Source organism: Impatiens glandulifera, chromosome 3 (assembly GCF_907164915.1).
Source record: "Impatiens glandulifera chromosome 3, dImpGla2.1, whole genome shotgun sequence".
NCBI classification, from domain to species: Eukaryota; Viridiplantae; Streptophyta; class Magnoliopsida; order Ericales; family Balsaminaceae; genus Impatiens; species Impatiens glandulifera.
The window spans coordinates 52,987,395-52,998,701 of record NC_061864.1 but is presented as its reverse complement, the minus strand read 5'-3'; the positions used below and the strand labels follow the sequence as shown (position 1 = coordinate 52,998,701).

At 31.1% G+C, this 11,307-nt stretch overlaps 2 protein-coding genes across 2 annotated transcripts; one reads left to right on the top strand and one right to left on the bottom strand.

The window, feature by feature from the left end:
• The first annotated feature begins 950 nt into the window (after positions 1-950).
• On the top strand, positions 951-5,694 carry LOC124930373 (proline-rich receptor-like protein kinase PERK7). Its single transcript, XM_047470724.1, has 8 exons — positions 951-1,485; positions 2,388-2,936; positions 3,793-3,879; positions 3,992-4,062; positions 4,169-4,245; positions 4,458-4,605; positions 4,694-4,855; positions 5,398-5,694. Exons 1-8 carry the CDS (start codon positions 951-953, stop codon positions 5,677-5,679), a joined length of 1,911 nt encoding a protein of 636 aa, XP_047326680.1. The 3' UTR covers positions 5,680-5,694.
• LOC124932349 (guanine nucleotide-binding protein subunit beta-1-like) lies at positions 4,602-10,284 on the bottom strand. The gene is made up of 7 exons (XM_047472969.1): positions 10,023-10,284; positions 9,793-9,887; positions 8,589-9,013; positions 7,484-7,838; positions 6,510-6,623; positions 6,285-6,360; positions 4,602-4,826 (listed from the first exon to the last, which is right to left on the bottom strand). The coding sequence occupies exons 1-6, from the start codon at positions 10,126-10,128 to the stop codon at positions 6,322-6,324; spliced, it is 1,134 nt and encodes a 377-aa protein (XP_047328925.1). The 5' UTR covers positions 10,129-10,284; the 3' UTR covers positions 4,602-4,826; positions 6,285-6,321.
• Between the last annotated feature and the right edge of the window lie 1,023 nt (positions 10,285-11,307).

Genomic DNA, 11,307 nt, shown 5'->3' with positions numbered 1-11,307 from the left:
TTTAAATATTTGATAAATTTAAAATGTATGTTAATATTAAATTTTGACAATTTTTTACAAATTAAATCTATTTAAAATTATTAGATTTAAATAATATTATTTTTATTTAAATATTAATACATAATAATATTTTATTTATATATTTATTTTTGCATTAAATGCTAGTTGAAATAAAAGTTGAAAATGAAGATTTATGTAAAGAAATTTATTTTTTTTAAATATAACAAATTTAAAGTTAGTATAGTGTATTTTTGACTATATTTAAAATGGATAGTGAATTTCCAAATTAAATATTGAATTTTTGTTATGATAAAGTATTTGAAAAGTTACACAATTAAATTTTAATAAAAAAATATTTTTAATATTAATATATAGTAGAGTATCGGGTGTGGTCTTTGCACACTTCCCAACCTTATACCTGACCGGGTACCTTTTCCTTTCCCATATCCGATTTGAACTCGATTTAAAATACTCGAATCCGACTGAGTATCCACGTGTATTGGACATACAGGTTTGTCATCCCTAAATATAACCCCTCACAATCAATTTTGAGCGATATTCGTCCTACTTTAATTATGATTAAAAAGGAAGGATTGTTTTGAATATTAATTAAGAAAATGAGAAGGAAAACTAGCTAAGATTACAATTAAGTAGAGTGATCATAATTAAGTAGGATAATAATAGTAGTAGCTTAATTAAGAAAATTAAAATGAGTGGAAGAGAATTACTAGGAAGAAAAACACGGTGATCCTTGTGTTTAATGGCCATGCAATTGTATTACCATGCAAACCTACCTTTTCTCCTTTCTTTGAGAGTCCTCCTAATTGCCCTCCAAAAAGGTAATTTCCATTTTTTTTTATTTTTTTCCCTCTCATCTTAACATGAATTATTAAACATCATCATTTGATCAAACAAACAAAATCTTAATTAATCCTTAACAGGGCCCATTAATGGAGGAGAGGAGGGGTCTCCGAACACCTAAATCCTCAACAATTACAACAACAACAACTAAAATGACCACAAAATTTCTCATTTTATCGCGCAAATTAGATGAAGAAGTTTCCATATTTGATTCTCCTCCACCACCCGGTAGTTCTAACTCGTATCCACCGCCTCCGACAACCGATTCGTCTCCACCACCGCCTCCACCGCCGCCGCCGCCACCGCCGCCTGATGATCAATCTTCTCCCCCGCCGCCGGATAATAATAATAATAATAATAACGAGAGTCCTCCTCCACCAAAAGGGTCGTCAAAATCAAAGCATTCGCCTGTCCATAAGTCGCCGTCGTCTGGCCACGGTGGCTCGTCCGATGATCATGGATCGTCGGGTAATGATGCGGCGGTTATCGCCGGTGTTCTTATTGGAGTGGGGATCTTTTTGATTTTGATGTTTGTGCTGATATGTTGCTGTTGTAGAAAGAAAAGGAAAATGAAGGATCATGATCAGATGAAATATTACAGCCAAAATTCAGACGGCAATAAAAGTATGTCATTTTTTTTAAATATATTTTTTAATACAATCAAATTATTTAGTGATAATTCAATCTAATTCTAAACCAAAAAAAAACAATATAATTTATTTAAATAAATAACTAATCTAATTATCTATTTATAATTTCATCTATATTTATAAAAAAAATATTAAAATAATTATTATATTCGAATATTATAGTTAATTTTATTTGATTAATTATTTTAAATGAATTTATAAATTTGGAAGACTAATATAATAAGATGGATTTAAATTTATCAAAAAAAAAATCAAATTAATTGACCTTGTTAAGTTATTGTTTCATTTTTAAATCTAACCATAATTAAATATCATTTCATTCACTTTTTCATCAATTATATTATTCAATTTATTAATCAAATTACTTAAATATCTTTACTTTTTTAAATATATTTTTATTTTATATTAATACTAAAAATATATTCACTTCTTCAAAGTTTTTTTATTAAATTCCCTATCAAACAAACTCATAATAAGGTGGTTGTAAAATCTTTGGTCTCTTCTCATCTAAATAATTTGGTTAGTTAAAAAATATTGATTTAAAGATGATTTTAAGAATATGATTTTTTTTATATAAAAATATTTAAAATGTATTAATATATAATAATAATAATAATAATAAAATTTTAAAATTTTAAATTAAAAGAATTTTAATATTTTAATTAATAAATTAAATAATATAATATAAAAATATATATATAATAATATTAATTATTAATAAACAAAATCTACCCAAAAAAACCTAAACTTAAGTTAGTACAGAAACTCAAATTGAATAATATATAAATAGTAAAAATAAAATGTTACAAAATTAAAAAATTAATTTTAATTTAATTTTTGTATGATATATAAAAATTATAACAAGTATTTCTGCAGTGGGTTTTAACTACAGCGATCAATACCAACAAGGAAATAACTGGAACTCCTCATCAAAAGACATGCCATACGGAATCCCACCGCCGCCTGGCCACGTCAGCTCCGAGCAATGGCCGGCGGTGCCACCACCACCTCCGCCAGGAATGGGCAGCAGCGAGGTTGGTTCAACCGGTGGGTTCTCCTCCGGTCCAAGAATGACAGCCCTGCCGCCGCCTCATCCTACCGTAGCTCTTGGTTTCAACAAGAGCACGTTTAACTACGACGAGCTTGCGGCGGCGACAGGGAAATTTGCTAGGGAGAACTTACTTGGACAGGGTGGATTTGGGTATGTTTATAAAGGTGTGTTGCCTAATGGTAAAGAGATTGCGGTTAAGAGTTTGAAATCGGGAAGTGGACAAGGGGAAAGGGAGTTTCAAGCGGAAGTGGAGATTATTAGTAGGGTTCATCATCGTCATCTTGTGTCTTTGGTTGGATATTGCATTGCAGGATCTCAAAGGATGTTGGTTTATGAATTTGTTGCTAATAGTTCACTCGAACATCATCTTTATGGTAAGATTATCTAATCTATGCATTTTATAAATCTTATATAAATTGTATAGGGGTGACCTAACCGTTGATCCGTTTTTATCGAACTAAACCGACCCGAAGAAATTAAAATAAATAAATCAGGAACCGACCGGAATAGGGTCGGAAAGGTTCAAGTTTTGCGTTTAATCGCAAAAAACCGACTTAAACTGCTACTCATCAAAACAATGTTTGTTTTGTGATAAACTTAAATTCCCTACAAAAGAAAATTAAGCATCCTCGTTGAAAAATATGTGATTTGGTAGGAATAATTGAAAAAATAAGAAATAAGACACTAATTCATTTAGATAGTTCTTAAAATATCCAAGTTTACGGTTGTATCTTTCCATCAAACCTTATTCTGAGTATTAAATCTCAAATTCTTTTATAATTTTATTCATTTTATAATTTAGATATTTTAAAAAATTAGTTTATAACTTTTTATATTTAATAGTTTCACAAATTTATTCATTTTATAATAGCAATAAGTAACTCATATCTATTTCTTATTTAATATATTTAGTTAAGATTAAATTTATTGGTATTTTATTTAATTAGATAATATATTTGAAATTGTTATTTTGTTGATAAGTTTGTATTCAGTAAGTTTGAAATTATTTCAGAAAAGGGAACGGAATTTGTGGATAATATTGTCGTATATCCAAACAAAAACATGAAAGTGACCCAATATATTCAATCGTAATTCTGATATATTCAATTTACTCTATTGAACGATTAGATGTGTGGTCATGATAAAATATAACATCGAAAAAACCGACTTAACCCAATTAACAAGATATTTAATGGATCCAAATGTTTACTTATAATAATGTTTTTCCAGGAAAAGGAGTTGCTGTAATGGATTTCCAGACAAGGCTAAAGATTGCTCTCGGATCGGCGAAAGGGTTTGCTTATCTTCACGAAGATTGTAAGATTATATTTTACGCCATCATTTTTGTGTTAGAGCGGAGTTACAAAAATGTTTTAACTTTAAAGAAAAAATAACTAACTAGCCTCAACATTATGCTTTTGATTTGTAGGTCATCCAAGGATTATCCATAGAGATATTAAGGCTCCTAACATTCTTCTTGATGAAAATTTTGAAGCTAAGGTTGATGATATAACAAATTTCAGATTCTTTCTTTTTCTTTTGAGAGACTAATAACAAAGGTATCTTTATTTATATAACTAGGGTTTGGAAATTAATAAATTTTCAGGTGGCAGATTTTGGATTGGCTAAGCTCTCTAATGATACCAATACGCATGTATCCACACGAATTATGGGAACCTTTGGGTAAGATAAATGTTCTATTTATTTACTTTTTCAAAAGTGGAATTTGAGTGACTAAATGGCATATACCATTCCATTAATAATAATAAAAAAAAAAAACCTACTAATATCCCCAAAAAGAGTTCTAAAATTTCAAATTTAAATTATGAGATAATGAATCTTATATTAAAAACAATTTACTCAAAGGGTCTAATTTGTTTTCTAAAAATTCTTAGGTACTTAGCTCCAGAATATGCATCATCAGGAAAGCTAACCGATAAATCTGATGTTTACTCATATGGTGTAATGCTCTTGGAACTGATAACCGGAAAACGCCCTATTGATATAACAAGCGATAACGATGATGACACCTTAGTGGATTGGGTAAGAATCGCCTTAACAGTAATAATAGTAATTATAATAATCTACATCTCCGTAAAATGAGTGAGTTTGATTGATGTGGCGAAAATAGGCTAGGCCAATCCTATCAAGTGCCATGGAGGGTGAAAGCTACGATGAATTGGTGGATCCGAGACTCGAAGGAAGATACGATCCCCATGAAATGATGCGAATGGTGGCGTGTGCTTCCGCTTCAATCAGACACTCTGCTAGACGGCGACCAAAGATGAGCCAGGTATGAACAATGGTGGATTATTATCAAATAATTAACTGCCTAATTACATACTTAAGTCATCTACCAAAATACTTCATAAAAAAAAAGTATACTCTTCAAAATGTATTCAATAATAATATTAAGCCTGGTTTGATGATCAGGGTTATTTGATTTTAATCAAATAACTCTACAATCACATCATAAATATTAAAAAATAGATAACATTTTAATATTTAACTCAAATAATACTAAAATAATCAGTTCTAACTACTAAAACAAATCGATTATTTGAAAAAATAAAACATCATGCTTTGTTTGACGGGTTATTTTGATTTACAACCCATTATTTGAGAACTTCTTTTGTTTGAAATTTGAAAAGAAAATTACATCAAATCAAAAGAAGTTATCAAATAACCTGATTTTCATAACCTACACTGAATGAGCATATTTAAAAATAACCTCTTGGGTATTCAAATAAATCAGATTTTCATCTAATCATCAATTAAAATATCATAAAGAAAATTGCTTACGTTTATGGTGGGATTTCTATACAAAAAACACAGATTGTGCGAGCACTAGAGGGTGATGTATCATTGGAGGCATTGAATGAAGGGATGAAACATACAAACAGTTCCATGTCTTTATCAACTGCGAGCTCCGAATACGAAACATCGGAAATGAAGAAGCTAAAAGGGACTGGTGCAATTTCTAGCCAAGAATTCTCAAGCAGTGGAGAACAAGGAAATACGGGTGAGTTTGGACACCCTTCTCCTACGGGTTCTGTCCAATCTCAAGAAATGCGATCTAATGTGGGACGAAAACAAAGTCCACAAGGCTTCTATTAGTAATACCAGCAAAGAAAAACTTATGTAGCCACAAATTGATAATTATATTCATTTCATTTCAGCAATAAGATCCCAAGAAGAGTAAATGAAAATTGTTTGCAATAAAAAAACAAACAAAAAAAACTTAGTTGTGGTTGTTTTTTAGTCTGCAGATGATTTAGGTATAGAGAAAAGAGGTTTGACTGTTATTTACACTATATATTTTCATAATGCAAATCCTGTCGTTTTTCTCTTATGACATTATTGTTTGCTTTCTAGTTATTTAGTAAAAAGACATTAGGATATAAATACATAATAAAAATGCTCCATGTAGAGAAGAAACAAGAGAAACAGGGAAATCTCAACTTTCAAGCGATGTTGAGTTATTTGAGATTAAATTCAAATAACCCACATCGAATATCATAGACCACAAGTCGATATGATCCTATTAGTGTCTTATTATTATTATTCCCTATTAGTTTTGAACTTTTCTTCATTTCACTTCAGGGTCAGTTATGTTTAAACAGCAATGAAAGGTTAGAGAGGAAAATGTTGAATTCAGTTCATCAAAAGTTAGGCTTTAATTTCAGAAGTGAAGTTAATCTAGTTATGTCGAGAAATTAAACCTGGTCTGGTCTCCAGCTGTTTTGTCTAGACCGTTCTCTAAATGACTTGTCTATGACCATCCCCAAAGGCCCATATCTGCAATGAAAAGAAAATGAATATTCATTACAAGTTGTAAATCTAAGTTCTCAAATTTCAATAAATTACCATACAACAGTTTAACTATATAAGGTAAATTTACATAATCCACTATATAAATACCTAAAGAGAAAGATAACAAAATGTACCTTTAAATTTGTGTCCCAGCTTCCTGTACATAAGGCACTTCCATCGGCTGACAAGCTTAAACAGCTAATCCGACTGTCATGTGAGTTCTGAAGAGACCCTAGGTTCAACACCACCTATAGGTCGGAATGAGAAGATGAGGAATTATGATTGCACAAAATATTAACACCTCTAAGAAACAATCACTACAGTTTCCTTTTTTTATGATACCAAAAACAAAAGGGGACAATTGTGGAATGGGTTATTTAAAATCATTCACACAAGCAAGAGAGCCACAAAAATTGGAACCAAATTTCTCATTAAGGTGTAGATCCAGATGGTGGGATCCCGATTGGACTAAAAAACTCGATCGTCAACTGAAGGTGTTTACAGGTGGCATGGTTTTCAGTGTATTTTGGCCAATTACACCTTTTATACCAGATGTATCTGTATCTATATTCAGAATTCATTGGTGGTTTCCCATCAAGCTTCATAGTCAGACCCATATGCAAATATAAAAAATGTTTCCAAATAAGCATAATACAACGCAAAGACTCGAAGGATGACCTTACAAAACAAAATGAGATACTCCAACAAAAAATAAACGCTCAACAGAGAAATTATTTCTTACACTTATTTGAGTCCTATATCATTTCATACATAAATACTATAAATAGTCTATTTATATACACATCATTAATCAAGAACTACAATTGTATCCTTCACCAATTTGTGTACTTTATTTATCTCCTAAGTCCTAACTAATACTTAAGGGACTACTTTACAAGAACTATTCCCCTCTATTATATCTATCCTCCTCCAAATAAATTCCAGATCAACATATTATTCTACAGTCTCATCAAGGCTCTAATGAAATCAACACCATTCTTTGTGGTTAACGCAGAAGGAACCATGGAGAAAAATAACAAGGAATGAATTTAATGGCTAACAATAAATGAACAAATCCTAGAACATGAGAGAAAATAGAGTAAAGTACCTTAGCCAATAAAGAATCCCATACATAGCAATTTCCATTTGTATAACCAGCAAAGAGAAGCCTGCCTGACATGGAGAATGCTATTGATGTCACACGAGACTTGTTTTTATCGTTTTGTTGACTGTAGACTTGAAGCTGGTGTCCAGTGCGGATGTCAAAGAGTCTGCAAGTCCCATCATCTGATCCTGTTCCAAACCTAAATCCATCGGGAAAAAACTTCACTGAATTGATGTCTCGCTCGTGTCCATGGAATGTACTCACTGCTCGACTAGCAACACGTGTGTCCCACAATCGGGCGGTTGCATCGCATGAACCAGATATGAATGTTCTTGAATTTGATCCACTGATTGAGACACTGAAAGGATAAAAAGAAAACATATTGGGTTGTTTTTGTTACCAACAGTTTATTCTCATGTTGATCATGATATGAAAAATAATCGGATCATTTCAGTTTTTATGTGTTTTATTTGGATTTATCATAAATCACTTATTTCATCAAACATTCAAATCATCAACTAAAATTCTTATTTTTTTTTTACATTTTAATTATTAGAGATATTTTAGTCATTTTACCCAAATAATCCACTTTTTATCAAACAATATATTTTAAAAAGAAAAAATCAAGATCAAACAAACTCTGAATCTCTAAAGATATTACTCATTTAAAGCTTTTCTGATATTGGGTTAGTTGATTATTTTGTTTTTAAAGTTGATCACATCACCTATAATTTCAACCATCAAATAGTTTTATTGCATTCTAGGGAAGTACAAGCATGCCTCATTAGAACATGTATAATGGGTCCATTGTCTCGTTTATCTAATTAACTGGATGTACCATTCCATTTGACAATATTTTTTGGCAAACTTGAAAAAAAAAGTAAGTACGACCAACACTAGTATTTGGGTAGACAACAAAAGAAAGAAAAAGTAATGGAAGTCCATTACTTCATTATGATGCACTCATTTTCAATGGCCAAAATGGTGCCTGAGTATCAGATAGTCTAAAGGTGGTTAACTGATGGTGAATGGACAGAATGCTACATGAATATCATAATCAAGCAACCAAAAGGGTGAGCCAATTGAAAGTGAAGGGAGAAAAGTATACCTAAGAACATCAGCAGTGTGGCCAGATTGAAATTCACCGCCAAAAACAGAAGTTCTGAGGCCTGTGGTTATATCCCACAAAACACATGTCTGATCACCAGAACTGGTAATTAGATGAGTATCTTCATTAGGAACATATTGACAACAAGAGATGTAGCCCTTATGCCCAGATAGCACTTTTGATACAGGGAGATTCCCATCCTTGTCAGGAAGTGAATTTAGGTTGAAGACAGTACATATGCTATCAAGACCACCACAGGCAACAAACTGACCAGATGGAGAGAAGGAACAAGTCATGACCCATGCACAAGGCAACTTTATAGCATGAGTTTTCTGGCTTGTGAGAGCATTCCACACTATCAGTCTTCCATCTTGTGATGCACTGACTATCCGATTCTTTTCAGGAGTCCAATCTAATGAGTAGACCTGAAAATTTTATTTTCAGAAACTATAATCATGCCAAGATTCTAACATTAATTTGATTCAATTTACTAAGTTAAAGCAAAATCATCACAGTTTTAACAGAAGAAACTAAATGAAAGTGTTTCTGTCACATGTAACTACAATGCCCAATCTTTCTTGATTGAATTCCTGATGTATGTGATTTGGATGAATTCCCTTCAAAAGTTTGGCCAACTTTCAGTTTTTGTGAAATCTTTTATTTATGGCTTTCGACTTTTGGCTGACATAGTAAATCACACATGATGGGTGTTGACGAAAACACTTCAGCTTATTTTTGCAGATAAATTGGGGGGAAAAGCTAAGAGAAAGTTTAGGAGCATATTCGTGTGTTTCTCAACCTTTGTAGAATACTTGACCATGATCACATGATCTCAAAGAAATAGTTATGAATTAAGAATTTGAAAATGTGTTATTGATAAACATATCTGATTACCCATAATAAGATCCATATGAAAGGAAATATTGAAAGAACATGAGCTTTTCCTAATGATTGAAGAGATTAGTAACTCCAACATTCATCTCACACCACTATAGTACTCTTTCTGTAAGTCATCTCTAATGTTACACTATCTAAAGTTGAATGAGCCAAACTAGGTCAATTTAATGGAAGAATATATACGTATATATAAATATATGTTCTTTTCTTACAATCATTTGTTCATTGGAGATGCAATGAATTTCTTATTTACACAGAACTCATCAGAGAAAAAAAAGTCCATAATGAGCCAAATAAGAGCGGTTACCTTTCCGGTATGTCCCTGCAAAGTCCTACAACAGACCAGATCCGTCGGGCCGAAAGTGACCGGAGTTTTACCTTGTGATAATGAATATCTCGCTACTGTAGTTAGCAACGGCTACTTAAGTTAGCAAAAGAAGAAGAAAGACGACATCGATGACAAATGCAAGAAAGAAAGAAAGAAAGAAAGAAAGAAAGAAAGAAAGAAAGGAATGAGATGAAAATCGAAATGCAAACCATCGGTGTCGAGGAGTTGAATACGCTTCTGCTTCAACTTTTCCCTGAGAGAAGTGACATTCTCCACAGCAGTCATATGTCTCTCTTTTAGGTCCGTAACCGACATCTTCGGTCTCAGTGAAGGTTAAAGTCCATTCAAGTTTGTTCACCACCAAGATCTAACCCTAGGTATAAGAGAGAGACAGGATTCAGTCAGTGGTGAGTCGGCATTGTCATCGGAAGTTGGCTAACGCCGGCGGCCGCAATATGAATGTTCAACCGTGAGTATCTAAGGTTTATTATTGATGAAATGTAAAAATAGAATTTTCAAAACGATTTAAAATTTCACTGTGAATTGTCTTCGTTTTCTAATAATTTATAAAATGAAATGACCATGATATTTATTTTAATCAGTATAACGGGGATATTGTGACTAAATTCACTTTGTTTTTGGCTAGTTTTCACTATATTTCTTGGGAACACTTTCTCTTGATATTTAGTCTAACTCAGTCCTTGAACCCGTAGAAATAGAACAGTTTCAGCTCATTACCCCTCTTGGTTCAGCGCCTTAAAGACTGATTCGAAATTCAGTTCAACTATTCCAATTTATCGGAAAACCAGAACTCCGCGAGGGAATTTGAAAGCAAATTAAGTGAAACAATCTAATTCAAAAAAATAATAAGTTTTTTCTTTTTTTTTCTAATCTCCTCATTTATCATTTTTTTAATACAATGACATCTCATTTCCTTTCTAATTCCTCTCAAAAATTCACTCATCTATCCCTCCTCTTTAAGGTATATTTGGTTAGAGGTATAGAGGGGTACTACACTATTGGTATAGTACAATAGTGTTTTAATAGGTTTTAATATGGTGTTCTTTTACATTTTTATTATTGATATAAATTATACCCCTATATAATTTTATATGGTATAAAATAGTAACTAGTCCCCAGGTACAACACTATCCTTGTATAATTTAATTTTATTTTTTTATTATATATTTTATTATATATTTTATTAATATTATATATAACATATTATTGTATAATATATTAAATATTTTATTTAATTTTAATATTATTATTATTATATAATCATTTTTAATATATATTTTTTAAATAGTCAATATTTTAATTAAAAAATATTTATTTATTTTTATAACGATAATTTTATTAATTATTATTTTCTATATTTACTTATATTACAAATAATATTTTTATTTTAGTTTATTTTATTAAAATAATTAATAATATTAAAATTAAATAAACATAATTTATCGTTTATATTATAATTAATTTTTTATATTT